The sequence below is a fragment of the Hylobates moloch genome, unplaced genomic scaffold (assembly GCF_009828535.3).
Source record: "Hylobates moloch isolate HMO894 unplaced genomic scaffold, HMol_V3 SCAFFOLD_5, whole genome shotgun sequence".
Lineage (NCBI taxonomy): Eukaryota > Metazoa > Chordata > Mammalia > Primates > Hylobatidae > Hylobates > Hylobates moloch.
The window spans coordinates 17464828-17489193 of record NW_026652280.1 but is presented as its reverse complement, the minus strand read 5'-3'; the positions used below and the strand labels follow the sequence as shown (position 1 = coordinate 17489193).

At 35.7% G+C, this 24366-nt stretch overlaps 1 protein-coding gene across 3 annotated transcripts in view; it reads right to left on the bottom strand.

Annotated features, from left to right (window-relative positions):
• Positions 1-24366, bottom strand: part of PIGN (phosphatidylinositol glycan anchor biosynthesis class N) — a 138709-nt gene that overhangs the window by 83204 nt on the left and 31139 nt on the right. For all 3 annotated transcript variants that reach the window (XM_032152123.2, XM_032152124.2, XM_032152125.2), the window contains 8 exons: positions 23456-23562; positions 17155-17279; positions 15608-15738; positions 14547-14663; positions 11969-12009; positions 9094-9153; positions 7651-7743; positions 6913-6968 (listed from right to left, as the gene is read on the bottom strand). In XM_032152123.2, coding sequence (XP_032008014.1) covers positions 6913-6968; positions 7651-7743; positions 9094-9153; positions 11969-12009; positions 14547-14663; positions 15608-15738; positions 17155-17279; positions 23456-23562 — 730 coding nt within the window. The remainder of the gene's footprint in view (positions 1-6912; positions 6969-7650; positions 7744-9093; positions 9154-11968; positions 12010-14546; positions 14664-15607; positions 15739-17154; positions 17280-23455; positions 23563-24366) is intronic.

The following is a 24366-nucleotide window of genomic DNA, read 5'->3' as shown; positions in this document are numbered from 1 at the left end:
TATATCTCCTTCCCAATTCCGTATTATTCCCCCTAAGATATCTCTTAAGAGATCTCTTTTGCTTTCTTCTTATTCTGTGGCATTTTTTCTTTTAAATTATTTCTTGTCTTACTCCAGCCTCTACAGTATACAATTTTAAACATAAAGTGTTTTTCCTCGTTTTACAGATGGGCGAGCCTTTTATGCCTCTCCTGGTCATGTAGCTCCACCTGCTGGTCATCCTTCAGCATACCATCACCAAGGTCTACTGGACCCAATTTTAGCTTTAGGTTTTTTTGTTTTTTTTTTTAGCAGTTCTATTTATCAGAATGGATGTTTTATGACTTTTATTCTTTTTAGAGGTCTTTAAAATATCAAAGAGAAAATTTACTTATTTTTGCAAAAAAATAGGATATGCAATTACCACATGGCCCTGTTAGACCCTTTTACAAGTCTAAGATAAAGAATCTTGGCAATTTTATTTTTCCTATGTCCTGAAACATTTGCTATTTCATTACCCTAGGAATTATTTTATTATCCACCAATTACTCATAACTATGCTAGAAAAGACTGAACAAGACAATGGAAAAATGGTGAAGATACTATTAAACTAAAATCTAATAATGCTGGTGAAATTAATCATGTCACGAAAATTTAGATACTATGAATTTTCAGATGCCAATGTCCTAGATAAATTTTCTCAAATTAAGAACAGACAAGTGAAAAATATATTTCTAAGAACAAAAAAATGATGCTTATACAAAAGGAAAGACTTTATTAGACAATAGTTTGTGAAAAGAACCTGGGTTATCTTTTTTGCTAAAAGCATGTGTGACAACAGTATTCTTTGATCTTTTATGTTTATAGGCCAACATTCACTTGATACAGTTTCTAAAAAGACATGCTGACATTATGTGCATATATAAAAGTGATTAAAAAGAAACATATGATGTTAATGTGAAAAAAACCTAAAGAAATAAAGGGTTGATGGTACTCAGTAAATGGTGATAACTGTTTTTTCTGATAACACCAAACATTAAAGACTTGTAATGCAGAGCTAACATTTAGTCAATGCCCTCAAATATTCTATTTCAAAATGCCTCAAAGGAGGAATGAAATTTTTAATGGGTGAAAGTAAATACTCTTAAAAATAATTTAACACATAATTTCTGTGGTTCACATCTCCCTAAATGATTAAAAAATAATTTTCAATTTAGTATTCCACCTGGTTCTGGTATATTTTCCAATTTTATATAACTAATATAATTAATAAATTCTGATTACAGTCAGGCACAGTAGCTCACGCCTGCAATCCCAGCACTTTGGGAGGCCAAGGCAGGTGGATCGCTTGAGCCCAGGAGTTCAAGATAAGCTTGGGCAACATAGGGAGATCCCATCTCTATTAAAAAAAAAGATAAAATAAAATTCTGATTATGATGCTAGCTAATATCTTTTCCATATGACTGTTAAATTTTATATTTTATAGACCTCACACTTTTACTTATTTTTAAATATTTAGTTCTTTAATCAATGTAGAATTTAGTTTTGTGAATGAAATGAGGTTACAAGAGCTAGCCTTATTTTTTCCAAATGAATAGTTAATTTTCTTAGTACAAATCTTTCTCCTACTGATTTGAAACACCACCTTTAGTCAAAACTAAATCCCATATACAGATAGTCCCAAACTTATGAGAGTTTGACTTAGGATTTTTCAGCTAGCATGGAAGTGATATGCATTCAGTAGAAAGCGTACTTTGAGTACCCATACAATCATTTTGTTTTTCACTTTCAATACAGTATTCAATAAATTACTTGAGATATTCAATACTTTATTATATAGTCAGCTTTATGTTAGATGATTCTGACCAACTGTAGGCTAATGTAAGTGTTCTCAGCACCTTAAAGGTAGGCTAGACTAAGCTATGATGTTCAGTAGGTTAGGTGTATTAAATCCATTTTGCACTTACAATATTTGCAACTTAGGGATGTAACCCCATCATAAGTCAAGCTGCATGTTGTAGACAAGTGAATCTTATCTCTTTATGTACTCATGAATCAGTTCCACTAAATCTATATGTTTGGCCTGCATCAATATTAGATTTTTTAGAGTTATAATAGCTTTAGAATGTGTTCTGTTATCTAGCAGAGCAAACCTCTTATCTTGTTCTTCTTTCTCAAAACTAATTAAGCTATTCTTGAGAATTTATTTTTGATATAAACTTTAAAATTATGTTTCTGAATTATACACAAATCCTTTTGTTATAATACCATATTCAGTAAGTAATTTGGAGAGGACCGACATTTTTACAATATTGAACAGTACTATCCAACACTTGTTTATTTATATTGTCTGTTAAGTCCTTAATAAAATTTGATAGTTTTCTTTACAATATACATTTCTCATTATTTTATTGCTGGGTATTTTATTTCTATTATGAATAGTATCCTTTTCCAATTACATATTCTACTGAATTTGTGCCAATGATTAGAATATCTATTTATTTTGATAAACATACTTTTAAAAATATGTTTTATCAAAGCAATATATGCACATATTTTTTAAAAATCAAACACTACACAAGGGCATAACTCTTTTTCATTTCTCAGTTCACCAACCCAGACCAAAAACTTTTACATGTGTTTGTTTTTAGTTATTCCAGTAGTTGCCCACATTTTTAAAAAACATGTTCTTCTTACTTTTTCTTGACTTGATGACTGGGGGTACTTTTGTTGACCCCCTGTTGTCTCTGGCTTTCCTCCCCACTCAATTTGGCTATATTACATTTTTACCTCCCCTTTTGGTGACCTTGGTTACTTTCATAATCTAATACCTAAGGCTGGACTCATGCCTGTAATCCCAGCACTTTGGGAGGCCGAGGCGGGTGGATCACGAGATCAGGAGTTCGAGACCAGCCTAGCCAACATGGTGAAACCCCGTCTCTACTAAAAATACAAAAATTAGCTGGGCGTGGTGGCACACGCTTGTAATCCCAGCTACTCAGGAGGCTGAGGCAGGAGAATCGCTTGAACCCGGGAGGCAGAGGTTGCAGTGAGCCAAGATTGTGCCACTGCACTCCAGCCTGGGCAACAGAACGAGAGTCAGTCTCAAACAAAACAAAACAAAACAAAACAAAACAAAAACTAATACCTAAACCTCTGACGAATTCAACTAAAGATAAAATTCTCCATATTCTATTTCATGAAGACAATAGCACCGCTACTATTCCATGTACATTTCCTTCCCTCTCTGCCTTCCAACCTGTTAACTGCACCTGTACATTTTCAAGGCTGCTAATATTTGCATTCTATTCTGTAATCATAATTCATTCTTCCCTGCTTTGTCCAAGGATTGACTCTAAAAGCTGAAAACTGATATTTACATCATCACAACTATTTAAATACTGTCCACTGAAAAACAAAGTTTTATGCTACAATTAGATTTTCTCATCTATTTCTTTAAAGCCTTGATCCACGTGACAATGTTCAAATGAATTCCCTTTCTCACACTCCTAGCAACTGTTCAAAATCATGCCACATCTGAGGGTGCTTTATATTTGAAGCATGCTTTCTTGTAAAGTTTGAAATGTTTCTTTCTCCCTGAAGTTTCTTATTGTCATTGTTTTTTTTGGTGGGGGGGCAGATGAAGAAATGTATGCTTTCTATGTATACATCATGTCCTTAATTTCCTCCAGCTTCTTACTCAATCCATCTATTACCTAAAATTCATTTCATTTAGTTTGAGGTCTACTCACTTCCTATTCTAATTTGGAGGATCTGCCTCTCATTTGGACCATTCTTATACAATTTATCTTTTTTTGTTGCATTCTTCTTATGAAATATTTATTTTATTTTATTAAATGTAAAAGTTATTTTTAACGCATCTAGTACCTTTCTACATTTTGCAAAGTTAATGCCGCTTTTGTTTTATGGATGCAATAGTTTCTTAAATATTTCTGAGAATTTTAATGTTTTTAGGTTGGGTTCTGTTCCTTGAATTTCATATGACCTCAAGAGTCCATTTCTCATGTTATCTTAGATCTTTTTGGCCATATTGCAGGCTTTTAGCAAGTGGTGATTTTTAGCCAGACAGGTCTACAGGCAGGGCTGGTCACTACGCTCTAGAGTGGGTGAGCCAGTACATGGGAATCAGCCATCCCGCCAGACCCCCAGAGGACATAGTGGCTTTAAATATGTATGTGCAGGCAGACACTGAACATCAAAGTAGGGGAAGTCTATGATCAGTTACCATGCCACGTGGAAAAAGGGGTAGCAGTGTGCACCTGAACCCTTGCTGAAGAGTCCTTCCTTAACTAGCCTTTCTTTTTTTTCTTTTCTCTTTTTTTCTTTTCTTTTTTTTTTTTTTTCAGACAGGGTCTCACTCTGTTGCCCAGGCTGGAGCACAGTGGTGGGATCTTGGCTCACTGCTGCCACCTCCGCCTCCCAGGTTCCAGTGATTCTCATGCCTCAGCCTCCCGAGTAGCTGGGATTACAAGCAGGTGCCACCATGCCTGGCTCATTTTTATATTTTTTGGTAGAGACAGGGTTTCACTGCATTGGCCAGGCTCCGAACCAGCCTTTCTAAAGTGGCTGGTCTAAAGTAACCCTCACTTATTCTCACTCTCAACAGCCTGTGTATTTTCTTCATAAAAGGAATTGATAATGTATTTCTTATTCACCTCTTCATTTGGTTACAGTTTGCTTGTGACACTACTGTACAAATAAACTCTATGAATGCAAAGCCTTTGTCTATAGCACAAAACACATACTAGTCAATCAATATTTCTTGAAAAAGGTATGAACATTTATATATTCCTCAGAACCAATTCCATTAACAAATCTCAATTCTATACTACAATAAAAGAAAATTAGAATTAGCATAAGAGATGTAAATAACATAATATCCTAATGATATATTTAGGGTAATCAATTTTATATGATTGTAACTTGCAAAATCCTAATTTCATTTTATTTTTACTCTCCTATACACATATATATACACACAAACTCAAGTATACAACCACATTATTCAGAGGGTAATACAATATTTATGCCTTTCTTTTATTTTTGAGATGGAGTCTTGCTCTGTTGCCCAGGCTGGAGTGCAATGGCGCGATCTCAGCTCACTGCAACCTCTGCCTCCCGGGTTCAAGCGATTCTCCTGCCTCAGCCTCCCGAGTAGCTGGGACTACAGGGGCCCGCCACCACGCCCAGCTAATTTTTGTATTTTTAGTAGAGACGGGGTTTCACCATATTAGGCAGGCTGGTCTCAAACTCCTGGCCTTGTGATCTGCCCGCCTCAGCCTCACAAAGTGCTGGGATTATAGGTGTAAGCCACCGTGCCTGGCCGCCTTTCTAATTTATGAATATCACACTAGTGCAACAGAAGTTGTCAAAAATAATTCCAATGAAGTCATTCAATCACATCCTTAAGATTCATAGATAAAACAATTTCTATTTAATTGATCGATAGCAAAATCCTTGCTAATTGAATGTGAACCTCAAAGATGCAAGCCCACATATACAGTCAGTAGTGCAGAGCCAGGTCTGTGATCTAGATCTTCCCTTTCCTGATTCAAGGAAAACACATCTTCATGGACCTGGGACAGCAAAATCTGCTGCCCACCAAAGTCAGCTCTCTTCTTCGCCTACTGTAATGGTTAATATCGAGTGTCAACTTGATTGAAGGATGTAAAGTATTGTTCCTGGGTGTGTCGGTGACATTGTTGCCAAAGGAGATTAACCTTTGAGTCAGTGGAGTGGGAGAAGCAGACCCACCCTCAAGTGGGCATCATCTAATCAGCTGCCAGCACAGCTAGAATAAAGCAGGCAGAAGAATGTGGAATGAGCAGACTTGCTGAGTTTTCCAGCCTCATATTTCTCCTGCGCTGGATGCTGCCTGCCCTTGAACATCAGACTCCAAATTCTTCAGCTTTGGGACTCTTGGAGTTACACTAGTGGTTTGCTAGGGGCTCTCGGGCCTTTGGCCACAGACTGAAGGCTACACTGTCAGCTTCCCTACTTTTGAGGTTTTGGGACTCACACTGGCTTCCTTGCTCCTCATATTGCAGACAGCCTATTCTGGGACATCACCTTGTGATTATGTGAGTTAATACTCCTTAATAAACTCCCCTTCACATATACATCTATCCTATTAGTTCTGTCCCTCTAGAGAACCCTAATACACCCACCCAGTAGGAGTTGATGTTTCCCAGAATTCTAGAGCCTCCTACATGCGTAGCAATTCTCCTGCCTCAGCCACCCAAGTAGCTGGGACTACAGGCATGTGCTACTATGCCCAGCTAATTTTTGTATTTTTAGTAGAGACGGGGTTTCACCATGTTGCCCAGGCTGGTCTCGAACTCCCGAGCTCAAGAGATCTGCCCGCCTCAGCCTCCCAAAGTGCTGGGATTACAGGCATGAGCCACTGCGCCCAGCCTATCTTTATTCTCATGGCTTCAAAATCTTCACAAGCAACATACATCTTCTGAGATCCAAGCCCCTCTTTCTAATTAATTAACTGATATCTTCAAATGTAAGTTGAACTTAGTAACATTCATCTTTGTCTCCTGAACTAGTTCTTTCAATAAGCCATATGGTACCAGCATCTTCCTAATCAACCAAGCCAAGTGCCAGGAAGTCACACTCTTTCCTGCCCCCACACCTTCCTAGCCAACCAGTCAAGCCCTGTGGAGTTCACCTGCTTAATATTTCTCATGTATCTCTCCATTCCCCCATCCCTCTTCCAGCCATTCAAAGTTATCTAGCACCTGGCTCATTATTTAACAACAGTAATAGAAGAGGATTTCAATTTGGAGTTTTTGTACATAAAATGGCAAACTGTGTAAGTAAACTAATCCTATCACTCAGTGAAAAATTGCAAAGTCAGTGGAAAATTCTTTCCTTCAAGTTAATAAAAAAATGTAAGGGACTTACTTAAATGGTGTAAACAAAAATGGTAAAGTAACTTCTTTTCTCTGAGTCATTTTCACCTGGGAACCAAGTATGAAAATATTACAAATGAGAAAAAAACGAATTTCATTTTGAAATATAAACATCCATTGAAATGATTCTTTAGGGATGGTTAACCACTTTGAAAATAAGTGGAATTTTATGTTACTATATTGTTTCATAAATATTTAAAGAAAATTTTAACATTTTCTTACTATCTCAATAAGCTGAGAATTAAACATATCAATCTTGCAAAGCAACATACTGTAATTAAAACTGTACTTCCTTAACTCAGAAAATAAAACAAGCCAAACCGCTTATTCTTAAAAGCATTAAGAATAACCGAAAGTTTTATTCAAAGGGTCACCTCTTTAAATTCTTAAGGAATCTCATAACATACATAGAATGATAAGAAATGTTGCAATCTCTAATGTGATTTCTATGGGGCAAATTCTAATAGTTAAAGAATTGACTTGTAGTCTTTGTAAGCATATGTGGTAATCTTACATGCAGTCATACTCCTCAAAGACAATTTTATGTCCTCAGACTGAGCCATGGAACCTACACTTCAGAAATGTGAAACACAAGTCGAATACATAAAATTTAAAGGTAAATTACAGGGAAATAGTTAAAAACAAAATCAAATATTTTCCCTAAATATATTCAATATTTAAATTGTAGTATTGTCCATTTTTGTGCATGCCTTTTTAAATTTTTTTTTACCTTGAACTGTTCAAGAATCTGTACTGCATTTGTAAACATGCTCTCTGCTTTGAAGAGATCAGTGTTGTTAAGATAATCCACAGGAAGGATTCCCTGAAAATAACAAACACCAGCTTATTGATAGTATTCAGACAGCTCAGGCTATCCTTATAAAACAAAACAGACTTAAAAGCAATAAAGATAAGGCATATGGACAAATAAATAATTGAAATAGTTAAATGAAAAATCTTTTTAAAACAATAACTGAAAGATGTTCTATTATTTTTCTCACAAAGTAGATGTATTAAGGTAAGCAAAGCAAGAGATGAATTAAATTCAGTAACACCCGGCATTAGCTGAGCGCTAACTATGTGCTAGGCAGTGAACTGAGTGTTTCACACACAAAAAACAATTACTATGGTAGGCCACAGCCAGCATACTTAAAATAAAAGACTTCAGACATATCAGACTGTACTGTACATAGTAAGAGTAAGGACTATTCTGTTAAACTTTTGTTTCATTATACATATACACAAACACTATGACTGTCGGGGTCATATTACTCAGCATTCTGGGTTAAATAACATTATTTTTTAAGAGTACATTTGATTTTGAAGAGCTAATAAGAGTGGCTGGTTGAAATAGTTATTTTTCGGCATTTCGGTACCTAGGGACCATTCTTAACAGCATTACTATTTTCTATTGAGAAATCTTGCCCATTACATACAGCATGTTAGGTTATAATCCAGAGACCTGCTGATTACAACCCAGGCTAGACCATCTGGAATTTGACTTCTGATAGTCAAGGGATAGAAACTAAGGTATAATGCTACTCTACTCTCATGTCAGTGCCCTGAGAACAGCTCTGCCATGGGATCATGGCTGTGGTTCCTTCTTCCAAGTCTCCAGGTATCCTGGTTCCAGGTTATTACAAGCCTGGTTTTCAAGCACCACTTTGTTTCAGCAAATCACCAATATCTTTTCAATAATTTCTTCCCTTTAAATGAAGCCAGTTTTTGCTGCTTGTAATAAAAAAATTACTTACACATTTCTATCAGTTATAACCAGAATACAAAGATAAACATCATACACATTTTAGAAAATTAAAACATTTAAAGAAAAGCTATTTGGCTCATGTTCCATGTTATAGAATAAAATACACAAGCAATCATGAGGTATTGCATATTTAGAAATAAATATACAGGAATATATAGTTTTAAATGTAATCAAAGATTATATAAGCTGGAAGCAGTGGTGCATGCCTGTAATCCCAGACACTTGGGAGGCTGAGATGGGAGGACTGCTTGAGCCCAGAAGTTCAAGACCAGCCTGGGCAACATAGCAAGACCCCGTCTAAAACAAAAAAAAACCCAGATTATTCAGAAACACATAAAAAAGAGTACATTTTTACTGTGCGATATTTTTTTATATACTGAGAGTTGATAATAAAATTTTATTCCTTACCACTGAGTTAAGAGGAAAGGGAACTCCAATAAGGGAAGTCATCAATGGTGCAATATCAGCCTACAAATAAAAAGCTCAATTCTAAGAAGTCTATAGACATTAACAAAGAAATTAAATAATGTAATGCAACCATATTTTGGAATATAACCATGATATTTGTTATAATCAGTTACCTTCAAACATGTATTTAATACAAAAAACTATTAATCTCTAAAAGTGTCATTTGCTAGATGTGTATGAATCTATAAAAAAAATTGAAAAGAAACCACTAAAGGCCCTAAATGTAAAACATACCAAAACAAAAAATTACTTATCCTATTAGCTAAGAATTTGACCACTTTATGTAATAGTTTTTCAGTATTATACAAAGGATGCCTTATTTAGACATAAAATGAATATCAAGAGTAGACTTTAACTGGAGAAATGTATATATTAACTAGAAAAACAAAGTATCAGAAGGAGGTTTGACCAGCCAGTGATGTCCAGAAAAGACATAAACCAGAGAAGAGGCTCTTTAGTCAAAAGATCCCAAATACCACTTTTAGATATCTCCTCTTTAAGTTCAATTTCTCAGAAGAGTTGTTCATGCTTTTTCTATCTTCACTTCCTCACCTTCCCATCACTCTTCTGCCCACTGTGACTCACTATGACCCTTTATCATTCCAAACACTGCTCTAAGAGAGATAACAACCCCATTTTCTAAATCTAATTGACTCTGTCTATATAAGTCCTTAAAATTTTTCAGGCAATAAAGTACTCGGAACTGAGAATGCCCAGTTTCAAATTCTCAGGCAGGTTTTTTAACCTTCCAATTGCTCGATTTCTTTATCAGTTACAAAAATAAATGCAAGTTTTTCCCTTATAGAGGTATGACAGGATTAAATGAGATAAAACTTATAAAGTACCTGGCACATAACAAGCCTGTGATAATGGTAGCTACAATTGTTGCTGGCATTATTAGACCTTTCAGCAGTATGGCATAGGCCATTTCTTTCTTGGCCTCAACACCACACAGCTGAGTTTCTTCTATCTCACTGGCTCCTCCTTTTCAGATACCTTCGCTAGTCCCTCACTTTAAGTTGGAATTCATCAAGTTTGTTCCCAGGCTCTCAATCTTTCTCACTTGCTACTATTTAGACTGTCATTACCAAGTACCATCCTCCAGAAAACTGGAAATCTCCAAGTCTTCCTAATCGCCTTTTCCTTTTCCCTCAGAATCCACTGTCGGCCACCTCTAATCTCTTCTCCACGCTGCGGCCAGGGGGATTCTTTCACACACAAAAAACCACATCGTGTCACTCTCTAGGCTTCAAACTCTTCAAGGATTCTTTGAACTTTCAGAATTAAGTTCACAAGGCCCATGAGACCCTGAAGGGGCTGTGTCTCCCTTCTTCTGCCTCACATCACCCCATGGTTTCTATTGCTATATAACAGCTTTCTTCAAGACCCTTTAATACACCATGTGCCCTCTCACCAGAACTTAGGGTACGCATCTCCTCTGTCTGAAAAGCCCTCCTCCTACTGCCTTAGCCTGCTAATTCCTGCTTATTCATCAATCTCAGCTCAATCCTCGACTTCTCAGGAAGGCTTTGCTGACTACAGTCTATCACATACATCCACTCTACAGTCTCACAGCTGCACAAATCTCTTTTGCAGTACTTACCACAGCTACAAGTTTACATGTATTTGTACAACAGACTGATGAGTATCTGTTCTTACCCCTAAGGTATAAATTTCCCAGGACAGGGATTATGTCTGCCTTAACTTGCCACTAAATACTTACACTTAGTACAAAGTTGAAACACACCACAGACACATCACAATATTAGTAGAAGGAATGAATAAGAGATTCTCATTTGATGGAGATCTGAAGCAAGAGTGTTCACCAACAGACTGACAATTCAGAGAGCAATAACCGAATCTATGTTCAATTGCTGATTATGATCTGGTCTGGCTATGAATAAGAGATATTCTTGTTTTGTGATCTTCAAGTCATTCCTGTCTTTTTGCCAGTGATTTTTAATGGCAAATTAATAAATTGCTATTCTGACTTTTTATGTTCATGTTCATTTACTTGGGTAGCATGCATCTATCCTGGGAGAAGACTATTCTTATTATGCTGGGAAGAAACAAGTTTCTACAACCATAGGCCTGAAAGTGAGATCCTAGACCTTGGTTTGTCCACCACAGTAAGTAATCTCAGCTTGTGTGGTGACCTGGAAGGCAAGATACTCCTGCCACTTTGGAAGCCATATCCCAATGATGCTATACCTTCTACAAATAGTGAAGATGGCTATTAAAGTAGCATGTTTTTAACAATGAAAATTCTGTGCTTCATATTTACAGACAATGCTACTAGTCTAACTTTATCAGATTGGCTATACATTTTCCTCTAACAGAAGGTTTCTAGCTGGGTAATTTATAATCTCATCATTTTTTTTCCCATTGCATTTGTAAGGTTGCTGGTTAGAAGTAAAGGTAAAATATGTGTTAACAAAAAGAAAAGGTAACTGACATACTATAGGAAAGAAACCCATAACCGGAATTTTAATAGATCTGTGCTTAAATTAAGCAATACAACCATGAAAAGCAATCACAGAAATTTAACAGGCATGCAAATTTCAATTTACATAACAAATAATTATCCAGTGTTATTTGGAAGAAATCTTTCATTTTCACTTGAAGTTTTGTTTGTTTTGCCACAAGAGAGATTAGATGGACTAAAATATTTGCACTAAAAGAATTCCCTTTAGTAACTGAAATGTTTTGGAAAAGACTTTGTCAATATTACTATTATCTATTTTTCATAGTTTTTGTCTAACCTTCTTATAGAAGATAAAATTAAATTTGAATGTAATAAAATCAAAATGGATACCTGATTGACATCTAGCCTCTTCCAGTTCTCCAATCTCCACTCTGAAAGACACAATCAGACACAAGCTCTGATGTTAAGATTTAAAAAAGAATAAATCATTTGATTTTTAGGAGTGGCCAATACTTATGGAAAACATAGGTATTAGAAATGTCTATTTTAAGCCAAGCATGGCAAAGGTGTATTTTTTTAAAGAATTAAAAAAAAACAAAAAGTAAATATTTGGTGTTTCTTGTGATGATTTATTAAGCTTCTTAAATGTTCACTGGGAGATAATTGTTTCAAAACATCAGAGGCTGAGGAAGGAAAGCCGGAAGTGAAAAAGCACAATGGTAACAACTGTCAGCATTGACAACTCATTACAATCCTGTTCTAGAGAGGTATTGAGGCAATTGATAGAAAGTTAATTAATTCAAGCTTCTCTTTTTTTCTGTGATGGCAGTTGCTCCCAAAACACTTAAAACTGTAGTTGTGATGTTCCTGTAGTCACTAATCACAAATGTTAACATAGTATATTGAGTTATTATTAAAATTGCCTTCAAAGATAGGCTCATTCTTCCATTTTTCTACACATAAATTCAGAAATTGCATCAAACAGAAATCGAAACAAGTGATTATGAGAGACCAAGTCTTGATTTAATGGCTTTAGGATACACTGCCAAAAGACTTATGAGATATTTGTATAATAAAATTTCATTCAATAAGCTAATTAAAGTTCAAAAATATGTTTCTGACTCTACCAAAAATTCACACTAATCAGTTGATGAAAAAATGCACATTCCTTTTCTCTAAAATGTATGATATTTAATATTCATATGAGAAAAAATACATTTCTTTTGTGATGATTCTTGATATGTGATTCTAAAACATCAATTCAATATGAAATCAAATGCCAAAATAAAGTTAAATCTCATAAATACAAACATGCATTTACCCTACTTTCTATTTTGATCCAATCTAATCCATTTACCACAGAGCAGTCAGAAAGGTAGCTCCTGTGGCAAACTGGAATGTTGGCAATGCTCTAACAGGCTTTAATGATAGAGCACTGCACTCAGAACACACTTCATGCTCTCCTTACCCAGGCTTTGGTGCCTCAAATGATCTACCTCGTTTACCTCTCCAACTCTCAACTCATTGTACTCTGCTCCTAGCTGACAGTGCTCAGCCACATCAGCCTTCCAATTCTGTTCCTCAAACAAGCTACGCTCTTTCTATTTTTTGCCTCTTCATTTGCTATTCCCCCTGCCCGGAACACTCCTGCCCTAACCTTCATATGAATGGCTCCCTCTTATCCTAACTGTGAAGAGATATTCTATTAGCTCACTCTATAAAATGTATCCTGCTCCATAAGGGAAACTTCTAGGATACTGCAAATGTATGGTGAATCTGGATGGAGATTACATGGTATATATATGCAGGTAAAATTCATAAAGCTATACATTTAAAACCAATGCATTTTGCCTCCTTTGCCAAATATCTTAATAAAAATGTGGGGGACTGAGTTAGGTGTGGTACACACCTGTGGTTCCAGCTACTTGGGAGGCTGGGGCAGGAAGACTGCTTGAGCCCAGGAGTTCCAGGCTGTAGTGAGCTACGATTGGCCTGTGAACCTGTGAACAGCTACTACATTCCAGCCCATTCCATTCCTTTAGAGACACAGCAAAAACCTGTCTCTAAGGAGACTGTGGGGGGCAGGGTGGAGAAAGAAGCCTGGTCCTACCTTCTCTTTTATCATATCACCCTAATTTTCTTCATAAAATTATCATAACGTGTAAGTTTTGTTTATAATTGCTTTAATTCTCCTACTAGAATGTTAAGTTCTGAGAAAGCAGGGGCTATCTCAAAGATATGTAGTAGATGAAAAAAAGAGTCCTCTAGCTTCTTTTTCTTTCATGCTTAAATAAATCTGGAAATAATCATGACAGTGTACTGGTTGCACTGTTCTGGCCCTTTGTCAATGTCTCCTCTGTGGACCTGTGATGTGGCATGATGCTCTCCAGTAGCACTTACAAACATATAAGAAATCGCCCTCTGAAAAATGCACCATTACTTACTGAAGACATGCTATTGAGTGCATTATTCACTGTACTCTTCTGTCTTCATTAGGGCCTAGGGCTGAAATAGCTCAGTACTACCTCTTGCTTTTTATCTAATAGAGATATCTTGTAGGTAGTGTGATTTTATAACTGATAGTATGTACTTTGGGTTGAAAAATCTCAATCAAACTGATTATTTACCTCTACGAAACCTTAAATTTCCTCTTATTTAATTTTTATTTACTCTACCTCACATTCATATTAATAAATTAATAAAAGAACATCAAAAGTTCAGTTTATCAGTTTAGACATTTAGAAAGTCTAGTTATTAGCAGTGGTGTGCTGGGAAGGGTTCAACAAATGGCTCTGTGAGAAGAGAAAAACCAACAACCCCTTGTAGTGTTTCTATAGAAATAGTAATGGCACAAATGTCAAAATGAGGGATTTATAACTAAAATTTGAAAAGTGATTTCTTAAAAATTTAAACTTTGTTCTTATTTTAAGAGGTTGTATTTATAAACACAGTAAAGAAATGCTTGTACCTTTCAAAAATGCATCATCAAATTGCTGAGCTGATACTCTTTGGGGATACTTGATTCCAGCTCCCCAAGTGACTAAAGGAGTTAAAGTCTCTGAAGGATGACCAGCCCCATGGGAACCTACAAATAAGATACCAATAATGAGACAAATGTAGAAGAACTAACTTACAACTAAATATTTTTTAAAATAGTTTGTTTTAAAGAGTTGATCCACATATAGTTAATTCTAGTGACTACATTACCAAATGGTTACAACCTTTTATGGCAATTAGTTTGACAATATTCCTATAAAGCGAGTTAGAGAAACAACAACAAACAGGCAAAAAAGTAAAACAAAAAACCAGAATGCCTGCTGAGTAACTATGGTTGAAAGAATAGAAATAATAACAATAAGACATGGAAGAAATGTTGCTGCTGCCAGAGCAGCACTGCAGACAGAAAGAACAGAGAGCTCCCTTGGGCAGTAACTACCCAACCTCGGTGCAAGCAGTAGAGACTAAGTCTGTTCTGGAGAAGATGGCAAGGTCTCTGGGTCCTTTTCTTCCAGGCCACTCTGGCAGGTAGAGCCAAAAGAAGTCCTTTATAAAGTGGAACTCAAATTACTAGAAATCCATATTGTGATCTGGGGACAAATCTCATCTTTGCTTTATTTTGTTCTCTGTGCACACACTGCATTTGCCTTGGGAATCTCACAGGGTGCACAGGCTTATCCGGGACAGAATTTCAGCAGCCCTTGGTCCCTCAGTAATACCATCTTCACATCACTCCCTTTGCCAACATATACAGTTAATTCTCTGTAGATAAATAATAGTTACTTTTTATTTTCTTCCCCACTTTTCTCTAGTTTCTCATTTGTAAATGAGAATATATTCGTTTTTTAGTTAGAGAAAATATTTTTTATATAAGATCAGTTGTTTTTTAGGCTAACATTTTAAGCACAGAATTATGTGCTAGAAACTTTGTATACAGCAAGACATCTAATCCTCTCAACATCATAAAACATTTGCCAGCTACATTTATACTACTTTAATTGTAAGGCACATATCAATTAAGGACACACTAACCCCAGTCTGTCATTCCATGGTCAGAGGTAAAGATAAATGCTGTTTTTCCATCATTTCCATAGAAATGGTTAAACATAGACACAATTTCTTTAACTCCATCATCAACTTTTTTAATATTGTCCTTGTAGTCTCTATTTGTAAAGAAACAGAGGAACAAATTAAATTAATTTGGAGAAATCAAATTTATTCATTGTGGATTCATTACGTTCAAAATCAGTAACCTCTGAAATGCTTTTAGATTTCATCTTTAATATTTTAAAATCAGAGCACTCTAGATTGTTGAAATAATTTTTTTCTCCTTTTAATGAAGCAAAATAACCCAAAATAGTTTTCAAAGATAGTTTAAAAGGAGGGGACTGATTAACAAATATATTTTAATAAACCCTTTTTAGGTCCTAAATGAGATAGATGACTTTCATGTCTCTCACTCTTTTTTTTTTTTTTTTTTTTTTTTGATACGGAGTGTCGCTCTGTTGCCCAGGCTGGAGTGCAGTGGCGCGATCTCGGCTCACTGCAAGCTCCGCCTCCCGGGTTCACGCCATTCTCCTGCCTCAGCCTCTCTGAGTAGCTGGGACTATAGGCGCCCGCCACCACGCCCGGCTAATTTTTTGTATTTTTAGTAGAGACGGAGTTTCACCATGGTTTCGATCTCCTGACCTCGTGATCTGCCCGCCTCGGCCTCCCAAAGTGCTGGGATTACAAGCGTGAGCCACCGTGCCCGGCCATGTCTCTCACTCTTACTACATACATAAACTATACTGTTTGGCCACATTAAAAGTATCATTTCAAGTATAGAATATTTTCATTCCCTAAAGTGCTTTTGATATAAAATATAATATCACGTTTTGAACACATTATATTTAAGACTGCCACACAACTGAACAAGGTTCATTCGATACGAATATTCCATCAATTACAATGTTTAAGAAGGGGATTGTGAGGTATACATTACTGGCAGCTAACCCAATAGGCTTTACAGCCACTGTTAGGCTAATTTAAACCAAATGCAAAATAAGAAATAAAAGTATAACATAGTATCTTCCTTTTACTTATGGTCTTCAAAAGTGAGAAAAATATTTGCTGTTATATATAAGGAGTGTTACTGAACTATGGTATACAAAAATTTATACAATTTAGTTGCTAGATACAATGCTAATTAAAGGGAATACACAAGGAATAAATAATTACATCTTTTGGTGATACAAAAGTTAATGCCATAAAATGCTTTATATTTTCAAGATTCACTGAAAATATTTCTAAAATATATAGATATTTTAGATAATTTTTTTTCTCTGCTTCAGTAAATGAAGATTATGAAATACGTACAGGATATATTTTACTTATATTAATGTGCCATCTGGATACAGCACATATGATTTAAACCACTAAATCAGAAATCTCATATAATCCAGAACTTAATAAACATTACAGTAGTTATTTAAAATATTAGCTCTGTTGTTATAATTCCAAAGAAAATGTTATAATAAAAAGTTCAATAGAATAGCTGTTTCCCCTAAAAAATACAATTAAATACAACATTAAATTACCTCGAGGATGGTCGATGAGCATGTCCATTTGTATCTATTCCTAATAAATGTAAGAAAAAAACTATTTTCTCTTCATTTATTTTAGAAAACAAAGACTGGTTGTTTCTGGCATGATGAAAGAAGTCCTACATGTAACAAATCAGTTAAAAATATTTAGTTCATTTGTTTTATTTTAAAAATAATACTGATGAAAACATTTAAATTTATGCATAAGTACAAAATTAAATTATCTCACGTTGTTTAAATCTGTGCTGAAGACCTACCAACACAATGTCTTTGCTATCAGTTCAGACATCTATGTTCAAATAATGAGTTAGCTGTTCTCTCCGTTATAAGGCCAAAAAAAGGTGTTAGAAAGGGGATCATAATTTCATAGAGATCTCATAATGTTGTTAATCCCACATCTAACTTAATAAAATACAGCAGATTGAAGACCTATTTTGGCAAGAGTCAAAAATAATATAGTAATAGTGTTACCAGTTTAAGAATAATTTTTTTTTAAATATTTCAGAACTGGACCACTTTTCATTGTCCTGTGTACTACCAACCTAGTCCAACTGTAATCTCTAATTTAGAACATTGCAAATAGCCTCCTAATTACTTCCTTTGCCCCAGCTAGAATGTGTTCTTCAAATCATGTAACAGAAAAGCAACCAATTAATAAAATACTACTTGGCAGGATGAGGCTGGGAATAATTAATTAAAATAAAATTTGAAGATTATTATGCTAATTTAATAATGATAAACTAGATTCATAAACCCTTCTAAGGCAAATGATTCACCCTGTATTCACATATGCATGAACATGGGTGCAAAACTATGAAGACTACTTTTAAATTATTTTAAATAAGTTAACAAGCTATCCAAAATACATCTTTGTTGTTCACATAAATGCCTTTAGCTGTAAAAGATGTTAACTTTTAACAAGATATGTTTAACTTTTCAACAAATGTCTGACGTATTTTGGTATTTTTTTCAAATAATTCTTCATTACTATGTTAAAAAATACAAATGGTGCAATTAGAGAAACTAGCTATTCAAGAATAGAAATAAATTAATATAATATATAACCTGCTATCATCCTTCTCAAAAGTATAAAATTGCCCCCTAACTTTCATATACATTCTACTTAACCCCTAAGAAAATTTAAATCTAGATAAAAAGAATAAGCTCTTTAAAAGAATTAAAAGTTAAACACATAATTGAAAGCTGACAAAAACAAAAAACTGAGCAAATGACTTGAATTACATCTATAATTTGTTCTATGGCTGGTACAATATATTCAGCTATGTAATCCTTTCTTGGAGCTAGATGTGCCTATCCTATCCTTTCTTGCAGCTAGATGTGCCTTTGTGGTTTTGGCCAATGAGATTTAAGTCAAACATTTCATTCATAAAGCTATGTGGATCTAAGGCTTTTTGAAATAAATATAATTCAGTAGGAAAGAAAGTCCTTTTTTATTCTTCATATTGTTGACCTATAACACTAACATAAGGGCGGGAACTCCAAGGTTATCTTGGGTCATGACATAACTTTGAAGATAAAACTCACGCTCTGAAGTTAGAGGAAAACTTTAGGAGACTAAGTGTCAGTGATACTGTAGAACCACTATAGCATCCTGGACTGCATCAGTGCTCAGCTGCCTACTGCTGGCATTATCTTTACTAAGATAGAAGTAAACTTTTAAGTTATTTTTTTTCCCTATTACACAGGTATGATCCAATCTAAGTTAATATACTTATTCATGTACCAAACAATTCCCTGATAGGAATTTGTTGCTGTTGTTGAGACAGAGTCTCTATCGCCCAGGCTGGAGTGCAGCAGCACAATCTTGGCTCACTGCAACCTCTGTCTCCTGGGTTCAAGCGATTCTCTTGCCTCAGCCTCCTGAGTACCTGGGATTACAGACATGCACCACCATGCTCGGCTAATTTTTTTGTATTTTTAGTAGAGACAGGGTATCACCATGTTGGCTAGGCTGGTCTCAAACTCCTGGCCTCAAGTGATTCACCCACCTCAGCCTCCCAAAGTGCTGGGATTACAGGCGTGAGCCACCACGCCCAGCCTCTGATAGGGGTTTAAAGTTAACAGTGTGAAAAAGTGAGTATCTCTCCAACAAGATGTATATTGAAGGGGAATAAGTCAATGTATGAACAGTTATAGTATAGCACAATAAAGTATTAAGGGAATATAGACGAGGGTTATCTAAGTCGAACTGGAAATAGGGTAAAGCAAAAGAGAAGTCACAGAAGACCTAATACAGAAGATGATACACAAACTGAGTTTTTTAAAGTAAATAGATTCAACCCAGGCGAACCTTTGAGGCCATTATACTAAGTGAAATAAGCCAATCACAAAGACAAAGACTGTATGATTCCACTTATGATATAAGGTGCCTGGAGTAGTCAAATGCATAGAAATAGAAAGTAGAATGGTGTTTGCCAGGGGTTGGGGGAGGGGGAAATGAAGAGTTATTTTTTTGTTTTTTTGATTTTTTGTTTGTTTGTTTTTGAGACAGAGTCTCACTCTGTCGCCAGGCTGGAGTGCAATGGCGTGATCTCAGCTCACTGCAACTTCTGCCTCCCAGGTTCAAGCGATTCTCCTGCCTCAGCCTACCGAGTAGCTGGGACTACAGGCAGGTGCCACCACGCCTGGCTAATTTTTGTATTTTTAGTAGAGACAGGGTTTCACCATGTTGGCCAGGATGGTCTCAATCTCTTGACAGCGTGATCCACCCAACCCAGCCTCCCAAAGTGCTGGGATTACAGGCGTGAGCCACAGCGCCCGGCCAGAGTTATTGTTTAACGGGTACAGAGTTTGTTTTGCAAGATGAAATATTCTAGAGATTATTAGCTGCACAACAACGTGAATATACTTAACACTACTAAATTACAGATGCTCCTCACTTACAATGGGGTTATATCCCAATAAACCCATCCTAAATTGAAACTATTGTAAGTCAAAAATGCATGTAATATACCTGTTACAGGTAGTTAGACAGGCATGAGTGGGGCAAGGGAGGGGTCTTCCCCAACCACTAGGAATGTTGGGTGATGATTCAGCAATTATCCCACTGCCTCTCTAAAAGTGGTAGATTGGCAGCTGGCACCAGGGAGAGGCCATTTCCTGATGGTCCACACTTGCTGCACTAAAGGGTTAACTGAATGCAAGCACCAGAGAGATGCAACTTCTCGGGCATGTGCATTAATAGACCAAATGGCGTAGTATGCCCATCAGGGGGCACTCTACCAGAAAAGGAAAGAAAGCCTCAGGTATGTGTACAACTTTCTAAACACACTATGCATGCTCACCTCCCAAGGTTAAGGAGGACACTGTGCATGTGGGCGCCTCACCCCAAGGGAAGAATCATGGAAAGGGGCCAGCCTATAAAGTCCTAGGATCAAGATTAAACACTGCACTTGACCTCGGTGCTCACTTGGGACTCCTCTAGGCATACTTTCCTTTCTTTCCTGTTCTAAAGTTTTTGTAAATAAACTTCCACTGCTGCCTTGGTCTATTCTTCTGCCTTATGACCCCTAGTCGAAGTTTTTCTTCTGGGGAGGTAAGAATTGAAGTTGCTGCAGATCCTTACAGATTTGTTGCCGGTAATTCAGATACCTTGCTCCAGTAACATACCTAACCTACCAAACATCATAGCTTAGTCTGGCCTACTGTCAACGAAGAGTCAAACTCTATAAAATATTTGAAGAGATTTATTCTGAGCCAAATATGAGTGGCTATGGCCCATGACAGTGCTCAGGAGATCTTGAGAATATGTGCTCAAGGTGGTCGGGGTGCAGCTTGGTTTTATACATTTTGGGCAGACATGAGACTTCAACCAAATATATTTAAGAAATAAATTGGTTTGGTCCAGAAAGGCAGGACAACTCAAAATGGGGATTGGGGGGAAATTTAAAAATGTTCTGATTGGCAATTTGTTGAGTTTCTCTAAAGACTTGGGATCAAAAGAAAGAAATGTCTGGGTTAAGATAAGAGACTGTGGAATCCAAAGTCCTTATTTGCAGAGGAACCCTTCAGATAGTACGCTTCAGAGAGAATAGGTTGTAAAATGTTACTTATTAGACTTTAAGGTCTGTGTTGACGTTAATGCCAGAGAGGTATAATGAGGCATATCCAACACCCACTTCCCCTTATGGCCTGAATCAGTCTCTCAGGTTACATTTTAAAAGCGCCCTGGCTGAGAAAGTCCATCGAGATGGTTGGGGGTTGCGGGGGAGGTGCTTAGAATTTTATTTTTGGTTTACACTACCTTCAACATGCTCGGAACATTTACATTAGCCTACAGTTGGGCAAAATCATCTAATATAAAGCCTATTTTTTAATAAAGTGTTGATAATGTGAAATAAGTGAGATAATAATTACTATCTCATGTAATTTTGAATACTATACTGAAAGTAAAAAACAAAATGGTTGTATGGGTACTCAGTGTCCGGTTTATACTAAATATGTATTGCTTTTGCACTGGTGGAAAGGCAAAAGAATCGTAAGTTAAACCATTGTTAAGCTGGGGACTGTCTGCAAACACTTAAAATGCTTAAGATAGTAAATTCTGTATTTTGAATATATATATATATATATATATACATATATATATATATATATTTTTTTTTTTTTTACCACAATTACAAAAAAACAGGTGAGTAGAAAACTGCATGGATCTGGAAACTGTTCGGCTTGAATTAAGCATGAGTCTCTAGCCAGGACATGAAGTTCAAGTAAAACCCTTAACTCACTCTCTAGCCTCTTCTGAGACCTGGCTCCCAGGCAGTCCTCCTGCCACACTAACCTCCCTTCTTTCACTTCCTCAAGTCCATTATGCTGGCTCTTGACCAAGATTTACATAATGCTGTTGGCCTGCAATACCTTTCCATACCAATCCATCCCTATCCATTTCTTTGTCTCCTATACTTGTTCAGAGATTATCTCAAACCTCTTAGCCTTCCCCTAACTACCCAGTACAGACTAGAATTTTCTGAAGATATATTCTTGGTCTGTATTTTTCCTTCACATCACTTACCAATGCTGATGACTTCACATTTTCATTATAACTTGGTTAATCTACCATATTTTATGAAGAAGTCATGTGCAAATCTTTTTTTCTGTTCACTACCATGTCAAGACTAGTAGTGTTGAAATAAAGAAAGGAAGAAAGACATGAAAATCAGGCCAGCTACCAGCTATGTATGTACATTCACAAGCAATCAATTCCATGATTTTGGAGGGATTTTAGCTACACATATGAAATTAGAAGCCAAAGGCTTTCATGCAGATATTAATATTAGTACATTAAGTTAAGAAGTGATGATTAGCAAAATAATTTGCTAATCATTTTCTTAAAGAGATTTTATTTAAGTTGAAAGTTTTCCCTGTTGACAAAAGTATATATTAAAAGTAAAAAGAAAATTTCAAGGGAAAAGACCCTTGGAAAAAATAGGGTTTAGCAATGAATTTTAGAGCACTTAATTTCTGCTAAGCAAATACAAAGAAAAAGGGAGATATATACTAAGGAGTACATTTACAAACAAACAAAAATGGCTATATCATGAAGAAGTCCACAAAGTCAGTTCAAAAGACATTACTAGAAAAAAGAAGTGTCAATCAAAGCTTCTTATAATGGATGAATTATGAGTTGTTATTTGGAGATGAGGAATAACGCACTGGTAAAAGAAGAGAGCCAATGTCCACAATTGAGATTTTCACACAATTTTTGAGAATATAAATTATATTGTATTCCTCATGAAACTATGATAATTGTCACTATAAAATGTTCAAAAAACTCTAGTACTTAAAGAAACCATAGATTTTTATTATGATCAATTTGCTAATTTGTTTTTGCCTATATAATCTGCTTATCTAATTTTTCTTTAAAGTATAATTTTTTTAAAAAATCATCCACTTTGTTATTATAAATGTATTACATTTGAACAGCATTTTCCCAAAGGCTTTCATACATCTCACATGGTCCATTGCTATAAGAGACTGATTCCATGGTCAATGAAAGATCAAAATTTACCCAGGATGAATCATAAACTAGAAACGAAAAACAGGTTTCCTAAATCCTAATCTAGCGCTCGTTTTACTAATAGAAACAAAGAAGTTTAAAACTTCTCTTGTTTATTTAGAATGTGTAATTTTTTAGAATTAAATCTTAGAATTCAGAAGAGTGTGCTACAATACAGAACTTTCAAAGCTCGTGAAAACAGAAAAAATGTGAGATATAGTCTCCAATACTTCAGGTAAAAATATGCTTTTTGTATATTAACCACTCAATAGCACAAACCTTAACATTATCAAAAACCCACGTATCCAGTTTTGTTGCATCTTGAGCACCAAAATCCTCTCTTTTAGCATCATAACTATATGTATAAACGTGGTCTCCACTAGCACCTGAAAAGAAAATTTGGAAAAAATAATGTTTTTACAAAATCTTTTAAACTATCATAAAATATGAGCTAGTCATTCACAGATTTTTCTGAGTAACCAGAATTTTCACAAAGCAGTGTTCATTATGATGGGGAAGAGAAAAATGGAAGGAATGATTAACATTTATTTATGTTATGTGCTATGGACCATGCTACATACTTTAATGTATTCTATTGCTTTTTGTCATCAAAAATAACATATTTTAATTTTGCAGATTCATTATATGTTAATTAACACACCAAAATCACAATTCTAACAAGCAATATAACAAAAATAAGGACAATATTTGTCTCCCTTCAAGGATTAAACTATTCAAAACATGTGTGCCCCTTAGAATGCTACAATCTAAAATAGATGATGTGTGGTGTACAAACCTTCTTAACATAAGAAGAAAATTCAAATATTTCACTTCTCTTATTCATCAACTATGCGTATTTTTCTCAACTTATAAGAGAATAAACATTGCTTATTGCCAAAGAGTTTGAAGGGGTCAACAGATATGATAATCTCATACATTTGCAAGACTGTATTAAGAATCTAATCAGTTTAGTGAACTTCTGAGTTTGATAGGCTCCTGCAGGTAATAAGAAAGAGATACGGCCAGGGTGGTGGCTCACACCTGTAATCCCTGTATTTTGGGAGGCCGAGGCATGTGGATCACCTGAGGTCGGGAATTCGAGACCAGCCTGGCCAACATGATGAAACCCCACCTCTACTAAAAATAGAAAAAAAATTAGCTGGGTGTGGTGGTGTGCGCCTGTAATCCCA